This window comes from Hippocampus zosterae, chromosome 20, assembly GCF_025434085.1.
Source record: "Hippocampus zosterae strain Florida chromosome 20, ASM2543408v3, whole genome shotgun sequence".
Classification (NCBI taxonomy): domain Eukaryota; kingdom Metazoa; phylum Chordata; class Actinopteri; order Syngnathiformes; family Syngnathidae; genus Hippocampus; species Hippocampus zosterae.
In genome coordinates, this window is record NC_067470.1 from 7,349,488 (window position 1) to 7,367,229 (window position 17,742).

At 44.2% G+C, this 17,742-nt stretch overlaps 1 protein-coding gene across 3 annotated transcripts in view; it reads right to left on the bottom strand.

Moving 5' to 3' along the window:
* Positions 1 to 17,742, bottom strand: part of LOC127592900 (RNA-binding Raly-like protein) — a 99,412-nt gene that overhangs the window by 18,278 nt on the left and 63,392 nt on the right. For all 3 annotated transcript variants that reach the window (XM_052053970.1, XM_052053971.1, XM_052053972.1), the window contains one exon: positions 1,967 to 2,240. In XM_052053970.1, the coding sequence (XP_051909930.1) occupies positions 1,967 to 2,222 (256 nt within the window). In that variant the 5' untranslated portion in view covers positions 2,223 to 2,240. The remainder of the gene's footprint in view (positions 1 to 1,966; positions 2,241 to 17,742) is intronic.

Genomic DNA, 17,742 nt, shown 5'->3' on the forward strand with positions numbered 1-17,742 from the left:
CCCCCCAAAAACCCCAACTTTGACTGCCCTTCCCCGACAGCGGCTGCCAATGGCGCACATCTGCTGCCTCCAGAGGCAAAAACATGCTCGCGCCGCCGTGTCACGTCAGGACGCCGCTCAAATCGCTTTCTCTCACTGGAGATGAGAGGCAAAAAAAAAAAAAAAAGACAAGAAAATAAAAGAGGGAAGGTTGGGGGGGGGGTCGGAAGGAATGACACGCTCCGAAGCTGTCAGGGCTACTACATCAAATCATCTTATGTAAAACCCCCCCTACAGAAAAGCCCCTAAAAGCAGCGGTTGGGATTTTAAACGGCTGCAATTTGTACGCAGCAAATGTGAAGTCAAGAATGTCAATCACGACTGCCAAAGCTGCCGTACCGAGCGTACGCTATGCAAAATGAAAGCGTGGAGCACAAAAAAAAAAAAGATCATACAATGCCACGACAAGCATAAAAAATGCAGCCTGTAGCCTGATTATGAAACATTTAGCAAGTAGGACAAAGTACAACGTATGAAGCTTGAACCAAAAAGCACTCAGCATGAAGCAGGTGGCATGTAGCAACAAATATCAACCATGAAAAATGCTATTAGTAGCACTGAGCTTCCCTTATTTTAAAGGAAAACAGCACTTGATGCAGTAATACGACTTTCTAAAAACTAATAACAATATAACTTAATAGAATGAAAATGTGTGCATCGCGATTCAATGCCACAGTACAATTCTTTGTGCTGCTCCTTCTGATGTGCTCGCCTTAGCCACCGGGGGCAGCGTTGTGTAATAGAGTCGAAGAGACATAAATAAAGAAGAAAAGACTTCTGCTACCACGACTTAGTCAGGTAATAGCGGCCATTTTTCTCAAAGGGTTAAACAAATATAAATGCCTGTGAGTATTTTTTTTTTCTGGCTTCATTTATGTTTCATATATATCCGCCGCTTGAAAGATTGTCGAACTGCAATGATCGTTGCTAACTGTTAGCATGCCATTTTCCGTTTGGTTTATTTATCTGAAGGAACCACTGGATCAAGACACTGGTCGGAGCTTCCGCGGACGCCACCGTTCATCATGCCGCGTCGCCGCCAACATCTCGGGCCCGGCGTGCGGCCGGCTAAGGGGTCAAAGGGCACACGTCATGGGGGCAGAGACTGAGACAGCTGCTCCCCATGCACACGGATTCCCGGGACACAAGAAGTGAAATTGGTGCTGATTTCAGGACCACGGACAGCTCCAAAAATGCAACAAGTTGTAATAGATTAAAAAGGACTGAGTCGATGAGTTTTTGACTAAAGTGAGACATCGTTATTTCCGTACGTTGTTTGGAATATACACACTGACATTTTTGTGGGTGGGGGTCACGAAACCACTGGCGCCGAACCACAACATCTCCGCAGAACTCAGTTGCAATAATTGATCCACTCGCACCGTGGGCAAAGGCCGAGCATGCAACTTTCTAGATTTTCGACTTAGTTTGTGTACTTCCAACGACACTCCGACCTCACAGAGTTGTCAAACATGTCCGACATTTTTGTCGGTTACGACCTCACAGCGGGACAAACATTCCCACAGGCACGCGCCGACATCCTGCGGAACGTCTGACAAAAAGATGGAAGAAATGCTCAGACAACAGAAACTAAGATGTGTCTCGTTATTTTGTCCAAAATGTGAAATTTTACTCGGGTCGACATAGTTGATACGATTATGAAGTATTCACGCTTGCATCCTTAATTTATTCAGTCCCGAAGACGTTTTTAAACGTCTTTTCAGACTTGGACCAGAATTGGCTGGTATTAAATGAGTTAATCGACGATTAATCCGACTCTGGCCCCGGGCGATCTCAAGCTGACACTTTCCCGATTAGCACATTAGCCACGGGTCCCGACACCTTCACCCGAAAGTAGACTCAATGTGACACTCCACCAGTCACCACCGCAGAACCCCCCAACCCCCCACCCCCCCAGCAAACTCACCGAGAGGCTGTCCGGCGATGACCCGGGTGTTCTCGCCCGCCACGGCTGCCCGGGCGTTGCGCTCGTTGATGTACTGCACGAAGGCGTAGCCCTTGTGCACGGAGCAGCCCACGATCTTGCCGTACTTGGCGAAGATCACCTCGATGTCGGTCTTCTTGACGATCGCCGTGTTGAGGTTGCCGATGAAGACGCGGGAGTTGAGCGAGCGAGGGTCATTCTTGTTGGTCACGTTGCTGGTCTGGGTTTTGCCAGTCATCCTCCACCAGGCGCACTCCTGGCAAACACCAACAAAGTCACGTGAAAAACACGCATCGATACTTCGGCGATCATTTGGTAAACCACGTACTGTAGGTATCATTCGATACTGTCCACAAGTGGGTTATGACAAGTGATGTGATAATGAAGCTTCAAAATGCTTCATGTTGTTTTTATTAAGCCCTGTCGATGGTGCTCTCTGTTCAACATAGGGCTGAAGCACACCGACTTGTCATTTTTTTTGAAACCCCTTTTTTCAAATCAACAGTGCCATCTACAGGAGTCACAGAAAAATACAACACCTGGCTAATGAAGCTTCATTTTCCTCTTCTCTCATTATAATAGTTAGTTTTGACTTGGAAAGGAAGTAAAGTAAACTTCAGTTCACAAAGAGCATCCTTTTCTGGCCTGGTACAGTCAGCAATACTGAAAAAATGAACTTGAAAATGAATGAAAGCTTATTTAGGATATTAATGGACAATGACGAAAACAAATGATATTTTCGCTATAATTAAAGTTCATTTTAGTTAGTTTTAGAAACAAAACACATGAGTCAGTTTTCACTTTTTGTAAAATTATTTTCGCGTTTTATATTTTTTATAATTTTTTATAATTTAATTTTATACCGACCACACCATGTAGACTTCATATAGAATTTAGTCCCATCCAGACTCTCTGAAGTGTCCATTTGTGGTGTGTTTTTACAGCACAGTTTGCAATGAAACCATTTTTTGGGGGGGGGGGGCTTACTAAATTTAGCACGGCAGACTATGTTTTTAAAAGCTTGCGCTCCAGCTACCGGCTTCACCTTGGGCGCATTCCAACACGGCTGCTAAAATGCTAATAGCAGACGGGCGAGTGGGAGAATTTTTTTTTTGGGGGGTGCACGTGTCACAACAGTTTTACCCGCGCTTCGCGACCACGCTAACTGTGAGCGGGAGCACTTTGTCGTCCCGCTTAGCCGCGTTGTCGCGTGCCTAATGGCTCCCGCGGGCTCGCCGGCCCGTCTCATTTGCTTGCCGCTTTTTATTCAGATTTTTTCCCTGCTACTAAGTCCTCGCACGCCACACAAGCGCCCTCCCATGTACGACGAACATTTGCATGAACCACACACAAAAACTACTTGTTGTGGAGTGGGGGTGGGGGTGGACCATGAAAAGCACAGTGGAAGCAAGCTACCTGTAGACCTTAAATCCAAACCAAATGTATTTTTGCCACATTTAAAAACAACAAGTGCTGTTGACTGGGGATCATTCTCGTATGTTGACGTGCAGCACTCCTCGGTAAATGTTTGGACGGATAAGACCTTCGCTCCTCCATGTCGTCGTTTCGTGGCGATGTCAACAAAAGGTGACCTGTGTCACAACTCGCCATGTGTAAATCAATTACTCGGGCTGCTTTTGAAAAATAATAAACTTAATGTGTGCTGATTGTTTTCAAGGTCCTCTTCGCATTCATTGTTACACAAACAAGAACTTCGGGAAAACCTACCAAGCGTGGGGTAAATCTAAGTCGATAAGTCATAAATGAAATTACAAAAACGCAAACAAATCAACATTATCATTTTTCATGCACTATATTTAATTCTAAATTATAAGTCAACAAAATATACATGAATAAAAAAATAAAGCTAATTTACCGAATAAAATGAAGCTTTCCCCCCCAAAATTGCAGCATTTGTGATTTGAAAACGGCATTCTCCTACATTGTGATTCCGATTAAACAAACATTTGCAGTGGGTTTTATGGAGGCCAGAACGGATTAACGAAATTTCCATTCATTCCAATGGGGTAAGATGATTTGAGTTACAACCCTCCCGGGTCACCGTCAAAGCATTGAGGAGCTGAGAGTGTTGTTGCAATTAAGAGCCGTGAGATCCACCCTGAGTGCGCGTGTGTGTCTGCAGCCGTGACATTTATCAGCAGCGCTGACAATTACACACACACACACTCAAGCTAATTGCAAAGCCGCACTCGGCATTGATGTTCACAGCGTCAACGTGACGAATGAGAGGTGAAGGATTAAATTGTGCGCGCGTGCGTGTCGTCACACCGTCCCCACAGTTGTGTTGTTTTCTTTCTTTTGGTGTAATTTATTCCGTCCTGGTCTGGACGTTTATTTACAGCCTCCAGTGAGCTGGGAAAACGCCGGAAAATGACAAGCACCCGAGTGTCTCATTTGCGAAAAAATATCACATTGTTAGAGGCCCAAATAAATAAATAAATCGCCTTACTTTTCAGAATGCCAACCGCTTTGGGGGGGATGGGGGGGGGGGGGGGTGGAATGGCAATCTGATGCTAAGAGGCTGCTATTTTTATGAATGTATGTTTTCACACAGATTTATTATTATTATTTTAGATAAGGCCTCATTTTCACTGATATCTGGCTGTGTACCTTAACTTACAAGTGCCCCAACTTATGGGGTTTTCAAGTTACCAAAAAAAAATAAAAGATCAGGGTCCTCTATAATCAATACAGAGACGCGGTCGAGGTCATGCGAGGGAAGGGACAAAACGGCGGACAAAGGGAGGAGACGATGTCAAGGAGACAAAAAAGAAACGAGGCGCATTAGTGAACTGCACTTTTTCTCGCAATGCCTCCTTAAGAGGTCATTGCTCACATGCAGCCACCTGCCTGATTCTTAAGACATTCTGCAACTGCACAGGAAGGGCCTTGTATTGATTTTTTTTTTTTATGGATGATTTTTTTGGGGGGGTCATTTGCGACCACTCTTAGACTCGTTTCTACATGGATGGGGGTCTGCTAGCTGAGACAAACGAGCCCCGTGCGACTTCGTTGTTGTTTGCCTTGGAGGAAAAAAATTGAAGGCCGCATTCCTTCCATGTGTAGCTTGTTTCAAAAAAGAAAAAAGTCAAAGTGAGCAAGAAGCAGGGATGGGAACATAATGCAACACTAAACTCTGTGCTATAGATGCCGCAACCACACTAGACATACTTTCACACTACAAAAAGGACAGAGGTATAGAAAGCAAAGTGAACGTGCCAAACATTCCGCCCACCGGCCTCCTCGGTCTTACTCCACTGCACGGTCGAATAAAGCCCACAGGCATCCACCTGAGTGGGTTAGCACAAACAGAGCACACCTTTGCTTAAGTGAAGTACAAAGTAGCATGAGCACTCCATCATTCTCGCCTAACCACTCAAAGGAGGCCACGCTGGGGTTGCCATGGCGATGGCAGAGATGCTTTTCTCCTCTCCCGACGGTTCCGTGTTTGAAATCACTACCTGGCCACTGCCGTGCGCCCGACGGTTAGATTTGTAGCGCTGTTGGAATGTGTCGTGCAATTTTGCGCCCTCACCATGTATGATCATTCATCTTGAAAAGTGTATCATTTGTTGACTTTATTGCAGAAGAATATATGAGTGAGTGCTGTTAGAGGGTTAGAGTTGAGTTTCCGATTACGGCATGTGTTAGCATTAGCAAATGCAAGCGGGCTGAAGGCTAAACTCTTGGATGTGATTTGATCTAATAACACAATATGCTATCGAAAAGGTGCCATCAACTAAAATATGAGGTAAGCCATTGTCAAGAAGTCAAACCTGGTGGTTAGGTGAGCAGTTTTACGCCAGGAATGGCGCCACATTTTTTTTTTTTGCCATGGACGGGCGCGCTTCAACTGCGTCGACAGAATTTCATCATGTCTCTGCCGCTCGCATGCAGCTGCACGGAGAAGACCAAACTAATCTGGTCAAAGAGTGGAGCCCGCATGAGCGCCAAATAGATCAATCCCTCTGGGCTCCTAATCCAATTTGATTGGCGAGGATAGCACCAGGTGTTTTATGGCATCAACCCACTCTGCGTGATTGTTGTGAAAGCATCCTCTCCGTGGAACCGGGTCTCTTTAAAAAGCTCTTTCTGCACACACTGAGGCTTTTATTCCGTCGTCCGCAGACAAATGAGGACTTGTGACTCATCTGGGAGTGAAAAAAACAATCATCTTTGGGGGATAACATCAACACGGAGCCTCATGCTTCACCTGCGTCCTAAAGCAACACCAAATTGAAAACACTCGAGGTTCGTGGGGAATACTGAACCCACCGGTTACTATTGCGACGACTTACAATTCTTCTGGATCTGTTTCGCTTGACAGTGTCAACCTGGCATCGAAACGCAAACGGCAGGTGGTAAGAAGAAATTAGATCATCGGGAAAAGGAACACGGGCGTCAATAGAGACCCAAAGTCAATACTCAGCAGAAGGAAGCTAACGTTTGCTAAGGCTAACGCGGCAAAATCGAGCATGTCGGCTCCATTGTCAAATCTACAAAATTCTATTTCATCAACACAAGATGTAAGCATGAGGATGGTTTAAAAAAAATCCAACTTGACAAGCGTGTGCTAAGTTAGCATTTCCTTTGACCAGCAATGCTAGCGAATCATGTTTGTCCCCCACGTGAAATCTACTGAAATGTATGCTAACAGTTTTAACAATTACACAATGTTTCGTTGAATTGAAAGGCAGTTGGACTTCAGCTTTGCCAAATCAAGCTCATGTATGGAACTGAACTGCAGAGAAGAGAGAGAGAGAGTAGAATGCAGTTTTTTGGTTTGTTTGTATTTGGATGCTAGCCATCATGTGCTGGCCATTTACAACACTGGCATCCAAATGGAGGCGTTATGCTATTTTAAAAAATGCCACATCAAAAGAAACCATTTTCCAAACATGCTGTGACAATAGGGAATACTCAAGTGTTTTTCTTTTGCCCACGCTTGGCTACATTAGCACTAGTTAGCATTCGCTCAAAGCTCCGCAGCAGCGCCAGAATGTTTTGTCAGGAGACATTTCGATTCATCTCGTTCCGAGTCGGCCGCAATTAGCAGTTTTACAGGCCGCAGCAGCGTCTCCCCTATTTTATTTATGCGTGCGCCGCGTTCCATTGTCGGGCAATGACAGGCAATTTTTGTGGCTTCAAAAGTCTGGAAAGCGGCTCTGCGGGGAATTTAAGTGCGCAACTCGCCACTTTATTTCACGGCGTCATAATGCCGAGGCAGCAAGGATATAATGTATGTCATGCTGCCAAAACAGGACGCTTCTTCAAACCCCGGTCGCCTGCGGGAGGGCTTCGTGGGGCCTGGAGAAATACAAGCTTCCGCATACAAACTTGGGAACGGCTGACTTTTTAGTGTGGTTGACAAATAGATGTCGGGTAGGAGAGATGTTTAGATGGCTCGGTCTGGAGGTTGGTAATTACGATGCTGAGTTAGCGGCAGGTCAGTACATCGGTGGTTAGATAAATCGTTGGTTGGACGGTCAGCAAGTATTTTGGTAGGGTTGCAGATGGCTTGGTCAGTCGGTAGGGATGTAGGTTACTTGGTATGTCACTAGGAAGGTAAGGGGTTAGGTTTATGATTGTGGTAAAGAAGTAGATTGGTCTGTACAGTAAGGTTAGTAGGCCAGCAGGTAGAAAGATTTGGTGGGTAACTATGTAAGTTTGTTAGTAGGTTGGTCAGTCGGTCGGTCAATATAGAGATAGGTCATTTGGTCGGTTGGTAGGTATGTAAGTACGATATGTTGATCGGTCAGGGCAAGCAGGTCAGCAGGTAGGAATGGTTGCTAGTTAGGAAAGTATGTCGGTTGGTTGGTGACTGGGTAGGTAGGTCAGTAGGTAGCTTTGTTGTTTGGGAACGTGATCGGCAGCTCGGTATGGTTGGTTGCTTGGTCAGTAGCAAGGTGGGAAGTTGCTCGGTTGGGAGGTAGATAGGTATGTAGTTAGGTCAGTTGATTGGAAGACAAGTTGTAGCTATCTTGATTAGTCAGTAGGTCGTTGGATAGGTTACCCCTTTCATACACCGTGTAACCTGATAACACGATAAGCTGCCCACTGAAGTAACCGCTGCCCCTGAAAGGGGTTAATTCGGCTGGCAGGTTGGTCTTAGAGTCCATAGGTTGGTTGGTCAGTTGGTAGATAGGTCAGAGGGTTGATCGGCAAGTTGGTCGGTTGGCAGGATGGTAGGTGCGGTAGATGTCACTCACAAGCTAATAAGTGAGTGGAACGTACAGTATGCTGCTGGAAAGTGAAAATCAGTGAAAGCCTTCATTTGAGACACAGCAGCCAGTCATTCCTGGAGCCAAGAAAATGTTGGCAGAGATTCCTCTATAAGGCCATCAGCCTTCCATGAGATTCCCCTTTCATCCACACGGGGATGGGGGCGGGGAGGGGGGTGGGGGGGTGGTGGGGGGCGGTTGTTACACCACCACCCACCTCCCCATTTTGCCGCAGTCATTGGCAGAAATCACTGGCTTCTCTTTTCTTGAGAGGGGCTTGGCGCTGCCCTTCGAAAGCTCCTGTTATTATAGTAACTGCGGCAACGGCGTCGCCACGCTCTGCGGCGGGAAATGTTGACCGCCTGACCACGCACGTGGGCATCGGCGGATAATAGCCGCACGGGAATATTTTTTCAGTCCAGGCGGAACAGAAACATTCACTCTCAAACAGACTAACTGTAAAATGTATTACATCTATTTATGTCCGTAATAGTGGCAAAGCTTAATGTAATTAAAAGATTGCATTTATTTAAAAAAACGTATTTCCCCCTTAATAAAACAATTTGACATCATATACAACGGAGGTGTTTAACCCTTTCAGGGACAGTGGACAGCTTACCATGTTATCGTGTTACAGGGTGCATGAAAGGGTTCAGTGGGGGTGAGGGTTTTTTTTTCCACAAGTAGGCGATATTTCCTTTTGGTGCACACATACAGAGAGAATGAGCTATTTTCATCACATTTTTATTGCACTTTTGGAAAGCAACAGAGCTCCTTTTGTGTTTTTTAATGAGGCATCCGTTTCATTTGCTGGCTGTGCATTAAAGTGGACGCTGCCTTACACTCCGTTCTTTGCTCTCGGGTCTTTTTGATCTTCCGCCTACTGAATACTTTGAAAAGAAGAGAAATATAGTTGATGTTAACAGCAAGGTAAACGTGGGGACTATTAATCCCATTAATAACTCTTATTTGGTATTTAAATGGCAGGAGGCTTTCCTCCCGTGGCGCTATGTCACGTTTAATTTGACTTTAATTGCAGTGGCGCTGCGTTATTCAAGCAGAATTTAGAGAGTCACGATATTTGCTTGCAATCTAAATCATTTAGAAGGGCTGATGATACAAAGGTTTCAAATGAGGGGAAAAAAATCAGCAGGTTATTACTGTAATTGTACCTAACTATACAAAGAGTGGTAATCAAGTTGCAATTGAACCTGTAAAGAACCTGTAAAGTGAATTCAGAGAATTTCCACTAAATATGTCGTACACGTTTGAATATAATTATACAATATAATACAGCTGTATTTATTTAGCGCGTTCACAACAGCTGCGGCTGTAAAGGTGCTGAAAAGGGTTCAAATCCTGAGAACTACGTCGTACTCCAATGTGGAGATACAGCGTGAATCTGTTTCGGTTCCCCAGATTTTTTGGGAGGCGGTGGCTAAAAAAACGGTACCCCATGTCGCACTCGGAAATCCTGCGACGCCTTCATTTTTCTTTCTTTTTTTTTTTTTGCGACATGCAGCTAGCTAGCTAGCTAGCAGTAGCAGTACCTGTATCAGAGTATTAGGCTTAGCTAGCTAGCTAGCTAGCAGTAGTAGTACTTGTATCAGCTAGCTAGCTAGCTAAGCCTACACTCTGATGCTACTACAGTACTTTACTTTGGATAGCCCTATGGGGTGGCCACTTTAGAAGGCCTCGTTGTTCGCCCTGAGTGTGCACATGACACGGGGAAGAAAGCGAAAATGACAGGTACTACCTTGTTAAATTTTACAGTCTTGGTTAAACACAATGGAAACACTGAAAATGGATATCATAAAAAAAAACACTTATCCCAAAAAAAACGCAGAAAGGAAGTTAGTCACAATAAATAATCAAAATTGATGCAGGCTGTTGACAACGTGACCTCCTTGGCAGAGGTAACCAACGTTAAAAATAGAGCGCTATCAGTGTTTTGAAAAAGATCCGTCAAACGCTAAACGGGGCGCGAGGTGAAGTCTTTTTCCATCTTTTGACGGCGCGTCTGCACGACACGCGACGCAGGAAAGGCAAAGGGGTCGCCGGCAGATCAAAGCGTCGGCGTCAAAGCGCTGACAGACGAGGCGACGTCAGGCCTTCCAAATAGTCACGTAAACAGCTTTTTCCTGCTCATTTGCCAAGTATTACTCGTAAGCTTCCCCTCTCGTCGGCCTTGAAGTGGAATCACCTGAAACTAAAACCCTGCTTATTTTAAAGTTAGGGCTTTACTTTAATACAATTATAAGCGCAGCCGCGCCATAATCAAAGCCGACTTTTTGCTTTTGCCCGGCGGAGCTGGATCGGATTGAGGCCGGGCTCCCTTCACGGGATAACCTCGTCATGGTAGAACGGCGCTTGAGGCTCACTGGCTCTTTGCCCGCCCATGTTCCCTCCCCCTCACCTTTGCACTCCATCTATCATCGACGCTATTTGCCATCGTGACATCCGTCATCCAACATCCACCCTGTTTACCATCGGCGCATCCATCAACCTGGCGTCCACATTATTTACCTTCAGCCCTGCGCGGATGTGACAGCTGTGCTAGCATATGAAAGGCCTTTCCTTGACTTATGACACAGCCATTACATTAGCATTGTCTTAGGAGTCAGAATATGGGATTTAAAAAAAAAAAGCCAGGAAATAAATCGTAAACCAATTTTCAACGTGAAGCCAATGTTATTCTGGAAATATGTCATGTCAGCATGCTTGGAAGTCTTTTCAAGTTTTGTTTACAACTCCAGTGTGGCTGGATGTTAAATTCCATCCATCCAACTAGAACTCCATCCATTTTCTAATCCTCACAAGGATTGCGGGCGTGCTGGAGCCGATCCCTGCTGTCTTCGGGCAACACACTGAACTGGTTCATTTAGCATTTTAGCATTTTTTAGCATCAAAGGCCTTTCCTTGAGATTCAACACTGCATGGTCAAAGTATGCAAATATATCAATTGTCATACTCTTAGCTAAAGCTTTTGATTTAATTTGTTTGTACAAGTAGTTATCTTTTTTTCCGCTCCTGTGTGTCGGTATGCTAATTTTATTTAGCATTTTAGCATTTAGCTGGCATGAAAGGTCGGTCACTGACCTATTATCGAGACTCTGCACAGCTCTGACATTAACATTGTCATAGGAGTTTAAGTATGTGATTAAAAAAAAGCAGAAATAATTATAAGGTCAATGGTGGAAGCGTAAATCCTCTTGCTGTTTCACTTGACGCACATGCTAAAGCAGTTAGCGGGCGACTCAGAAAAGAGGACAAGACGATCTTTTGCACTATTTATTATGTTAACAAGTCATCCAAAACATTTTTAGCGCTTTTTATTAGTTTTATTTTGTACCAGTGGTCTTTTTACCACTCCATGTTATATTATAATTTTTAGCATTTAGGCTTCAGCTAGCATGAATTGACGTGCTGTCATAACTCAACACTGGTTAATTACCATGAAAATTATTTTACATTGTCATGGGAGTTGGAATATGTGACAAAAACAAGCGCAAATAAATATTAAAGCTCAACAGATGAAGCGTAAATCAATTGTCAAAAAATGTTAAGGAAGTGAACATTAGGCTAGCATGAAAGACACCGACACTTGACACTTTGACATGACAACATTGCTGAATTAAAATCTTGAAAAACATTTTTTAAAGCACATAAATAAATATAAAAGTTAACTTCCAGTCCATGCTAAAGTAGTTAGCCCACCTAGTTTCCTTCCGACTTTCTATCCCTTCCTCCCTTCTGTCCTGCTCATTGTGGAATTAAGAATTCAAGAAATGGAACAGAATCTTTAGCCACCGTGTCTACAATAAACATCCATTTGGATGCCAGAACCAGTATAAGAAGTAATTCATTCATCTAATTTTTTTTCTTGTGTATTTGCGCATGATTGGCCTAACATGATGAGGCATCACCTGGGAAAACTTCCAGTGTGACAAAGATCTCTCGTCTGCGTGATGAGAGTGAACATGTCACGTGGCCCATGGCCACGCACGCTTTCCACGCTTGTGCAGCACACGGGAACAAAGACGTTGTGGCATTGCATCCAAAGATTTTCAATCAGTGGGGGGTTGGGGGTGCGCCAGTGCCTTCCGTTGGGTGCGCTCGACAAAATACTGTATATAATGATGGTTTGGTATAGCGTAATAATTTACCCTTTGCTTTTGTCTTTGTTTAGATGTATTTATTTATTTATCGCTTCATTAATTTTTTTGCAAGAGTGTGTCCAAAAAAGGTGCGGTGCACCAACTCTGACGATGCAGAAAGGGGTGTGTAGCTTTAAATGTCTGGGAATGGCCGCCCTGTCTTACGATAACTAACAATTTGTTTTCATTCCGTTGATTGAGGTTAATTAGAGCAGTGCGGAATAGATGTGAATTAGCATTAGCATTAAGCTAGCGGACTGAAAGGCGGAGCTATGATTGTTTTAAATACACAATGTGTAATTCTTCTTGTTTTAAGTGACAGGATTATTTTAACTAGGGGTGGTATTAAAAAATGCCTGCAACATCTGCGTTATGGATTTTAAAAGTGGTCTGTTGTCTCGCAACGCTAACTCGCTGTAGTCTTTAAAAAAGGCGGCCAAGGACAAGGAGAGAAATGAACGCTTTCGATTGAGACGGAATGAGCCATGCGTATCGCGTCTTCGCCAGAAACTTCATGAGGAGCAGATGTCGCTAAAATGGCCCACAAAGTGAATATGCCGTGCACGTTTTGGGGGCGGGGGAAGATTTCACAAGATATTTTCATGAGGACAACAATGAACACATTCAGGACGTTTTCACTTTGGGGTGTACTCGCTTTTGTTGCCGGCGGTTTTGACAATGAGTCGTTCTGAGAGGACACTTACGATGGACACGGAATACTTGACATTGTAGCAAGGTTTTCAAATTTTGTAATGGAAAGATGGCAAAAATTGTCAAGGTTGTAATCCCTTTTTTGATTTGCGATATTTCTAATACAAAAACAAAGCCCGTCTCCCTCAGGATAAAGTTCTATTTTGATTGCTACGCTTGGTATAATATCACACCGGGAGCTGCTCCGAATATTTTAACTTTGTGTTTTTGCATTTTATGGAAATCTCGATGACGGCCGAGAATTGCCTCTTGGCCACTCAACAGATTTGCCTTTTGTGCAATATTTTGAACCTCGCGTCAAAGTTTGGTGACCGTTTCGAGAAGTCGCCATAACAAAAAAAAAACAGAAAAAAAAGCGCTCAGGAATAGCCAATAAAGTGTCCAGTGAGTGCGCAAGTCATTACAGTAGTGCCGCAGGGTAAGTTTGTATATTTCTTTTGGGGGGCGGGGGGGGGGGGGGGGGGGGTGCAGGGAAAAAAACTCCTCCGGGCGCTCATGAAATATTGACGTCGGCGCGCAAACAACAGGACGTGTAATTATCATCAAACGCCAGCGTACACAAGGACTGCAATCAAGCTCCCGGTGACGGCGTCCACCCCGTCTGTCCATCTTGTAAGCTGGCTGCCGCCTCCGTCGCCCAAAAGGTTGCGCAGACGCCCCCAAACCACCCCCGCGTGCGCCGCTAATTTCAACTGACTCTTTTGCACGGATTGAAAGCCGCACCAAAAACTAAAACAAACAAAACTAAAAGGGAGATCCCGAAACGGGGCAGCGCAGTTGATGAGTGGTTAGCAAATATCGGTGTCGGAATGTGATGAATCTGGAAAGTAGTACAGTACCCCCCCGGCCCCCTCGCCTCCATTGCGGGTTCCGGTTTTGCGGTATTTGAAGCTCAGCCTCATTTTTTTTGGGCCAAGATTAGAAGTCCTCTACCCATTTGCTACCATATAACATTTACAGGTGACCTTAATTTTGACTCTCGATAAATGTTTTTTCTAAGCTTTTACTTTTAAAAGTATACATTTTTTACGTGTACGGAGTCCGTAGTGCAAACAAAATAAAAGAAGGTCAGTGAGTGCCAGCCTCTCGACGATAAAAATCAGCGTGCGGCCCGTCTAAAAATAAAAAAGCTCGTGGAAGGCTCGGCAACGAAAAGAAGCGAGGAAAAGCGACGTGGAGTGTTGATAGCGTTTTGATTTCCCCCGATGACGTGGCTGACGTGACTCAGCGGCACTTTTTTTTTTTTGCATTCGGGGGGTGGGGGGGGGGGCCTTTAAGAGGCGCTTTGTCGGGGAAATGAGCTATCGGCGGCGAAAAAAATGAGGACGGCGCACAATTGCCATCTCTAATCACAAGGGGGGCCCGGCTGCAATGAACACGCTTCAGCACGCAGACGAGCAGCACTCGCTCCATTTGCGTGACTTATATAAGACAACAAAGGCACTTTTTTATGTGGAGCACTGCCCCCCCCCCCCAAAAAATGCCTTCAATGCTAATTTACACACCTGTCACATTCCTAATTACTCCCAAAGGGCAATGGTGTGAAGTAATCAAATTACTGTACTTAACGCTTACATCCTGCTCAGTTACTATGGTGGCGTCCTATTTTACTTCTTTTTTTTTTTCCATTTTGATTTTTGAGCGGCCGGCAGGAAATAATGATCTGGGCGAGTAATAAAAAAGGAAATATGGAATTAATCTTCTGGTCATGGGACATCTTTACGATAAAATTAATGCTGATGGAACAATCACCTTATACACGTTTTGCCATGATTGGATTTGAGATGAGATGGGAAAAGAAAGGCAATAAGAGGGGGGAGGGGGCCGGGAGGGGGGTTGAAGATGAGTCGGGCACAATGACGTCTTGCAGGAATAATTTCGCCTTTTTTTGACATTATAAAATTTTGCTCCAAACAACACATGACATTTTGGGAGTGTTGAAGTGAGGCTGCAAAAAAAGTAATTCACATAAAACTTTTTTTTTTTTACCTCAGGATTATTTTTCCCTTCTGGATGTAATGATTTTTAGAGTTGTTTTTTGTTTTTTGGACACAATGAAATTTCAGATAAAGATTCAACTCAAAGATTTCAAATTAACAAAATGGAATTTATGTGGGACATTTCATTTGAGATGAGAGCGAAATGAGAATTATGTTTTCTGCATGATGACAGCAGCGTAGAATTGAGCCTTCTGTGACCTTATTGCGCAACCGAATCGAAAACATCCAAATCAACTCCAAAATAATGCAAGCGGTTCTCAAAACAAAGTTAAATTGAGTACATATCATCTGTATTTGGTTTCCGGCTTGGCTTAAGTGTTTTGTTTTGTCTCAGCAAGGTTGTGTACAAGTGTCTCTTGTAATACTCCCTATAGCAAAACCCACTCACAAACACACGCACTCTGTAAAAATATTCCACATGAATCATGCTTCGGGTTTCACAGAGGATTTGCTGTTTTAGGACGTGTCCTTGTCATGTGTTTTGCTCCCCAAATTCCTTTCCTGCCTGTCCTCTGCGGAGAAAGAAAACCGAGCCGAAATTGCTTTTGAAATTGTTTGAAGGCACGGCGGCGGCGGTGGAGCTAATTAGCGGCGTGATTACGCTCGCTGGGACGGGAGCCACCCGGCCAAATGGAAGCGCTAATTTGGCAAAATATTCCAGAACCCGTGTCCGCAATTACCACCCATTTGCATGTGTAATATGAGCGCCGTAATGGGCATGATTACGTTTGAATTCCCCAACATGATGCTGAAAACAATCACGACGGCACTTTTTTTTCCATTTGTGATTATTGCCCCGTTGAACTGTATTATCACGCAGGGTCATTTTAATCATGTCAAAGATGTTCAAGTCAAGTTTTCCATTCATTTAATTGTGTGGATGACAAACATCATAAACTAACTAAAGTCTACCGTGGTTAAATCAGAAGTGATGAAAGTAAGATGTGGGGATCCGCAGGGATCAATTCTCAGACCAGTATGATTTATCTTGTATATAAATGATATCCGGAAGGTTTCAAAGTAAACCAAATGTGTTCTTTATGCTGATAATATGACTGCTTTATTCTGCGTCTGATTTAACCGAGCTTCTGAAAATAGTAACAAGTAAAAGTAAACACTATGAAATGATGGTTTTGACCTCAAGAAACATATCATCACATCATAATTCATAAATTCACATATTCTTAAATTCTCCACTCTGGTGTCTTTTAAAACTGCTGCGTTTATGTTGAAAGTAAATAATATGCTCCCTTACTGTGTTCAGAGGCTCTTCCAGAATCAGAATCATGTTTATTGGCCAAGTATGTTGAACACACAAGGAATTTGTCTCCGGTATAACACGCAGCATTAGTATCATCATAAACAAGCACATGACAGATAAGTATGGAAAAGTTAAGTATGGAAGGACATTTCATAAGCTACTATGAACTGAAAAACCAGAACATCAGTATGAAAATAAACAACCAATTTAAAATTGAATGAGAAAAAAAGATTCTTCCTCTCAGATGTCAAAACTGGATGGGAAAACCAAGAGGAGAAAAAAAATCAATAGGGAGGATGAAGCAATGACTGAATCATTTCGTGTGGCCGCGAGACGTCAACAAGCTCATTGGACATGGCGGCTGAAAACTGCGTCTAATTGTTGCCCGAAAACATTAGCGGGGTTCAACTTTAGTGAGGCAGATGTTTTTGTCCTTTAATGCAGATTAAGTTCAGAGGGCCAGCGGACATAAACACACACACGCACACACACACATACACACAGACACACACTTGTCAAAAATGTCCTCACTACGTAGGTCTTAAAATCACAGTGGTCCTCACAAGAATAGTCATACAAACACACACACACGGACACACGGACACACAAGGCATCACGGGATGCACAAGTGTGTTCCGCTTCCCCACTGTGGCACTCGAAACAAACTTCTAGACGTCACCATCCTTGCCAAATCTTTTTGAGGGGAAAACATGTTTTTGCCCCCGGAGGGGTGCGCACAGCCACAGTGCTAGCCAGCTAGCTAGCGTCGCACTGGCACAAATTGAAGTAGGGACCTTCCCATGTGTTGGGTTGGAAACTGAAGTCAACAATGTTTTAGGATCCCAGAATCTTACCCTGCTAAAAAAAAATGTTGAATCGGCCTTTCACAATCTCTTGAAGCTTCTCACAAAGGAAAAACGACTAGCCTTTCACCAAGTAATACGCCCCCTTTCAACATTTGGACAACAGCTGACACTTTTTGGGCCCTACACCCCCCTTCAACAACTTTAAATCAGTCGGTGCACCCCCGGTCAAGAGTTGACACACCCCTTCTCACGCAAAAAACGGCGATCATAGCCTTTCTCAATCTTATTAAGCCATGCATCCCCTTCAACATCTGGACATTTGGTGCGCTACCGCTATCCCGAAAACACCCCCTTCCCAAAAACTATTGTCAAAACAAACCTGCCAACCTTCCACAAACTTTTGAAGCGGCGCGCCCTCGATCTGGACAAGAGTTGGCACAACACTTCACAGGGAGCTTTCTGGGAAGGTGGCGCTTGCAGCTGGTTGCAAACAGCGGATCCCCGTGGGAGCGTTTTGGCAGGCGCCCCCGAGAGCTTTGCGGAGTTCCCCCTCGAGGAAGTTCACGTCAGGCGCGTTATTT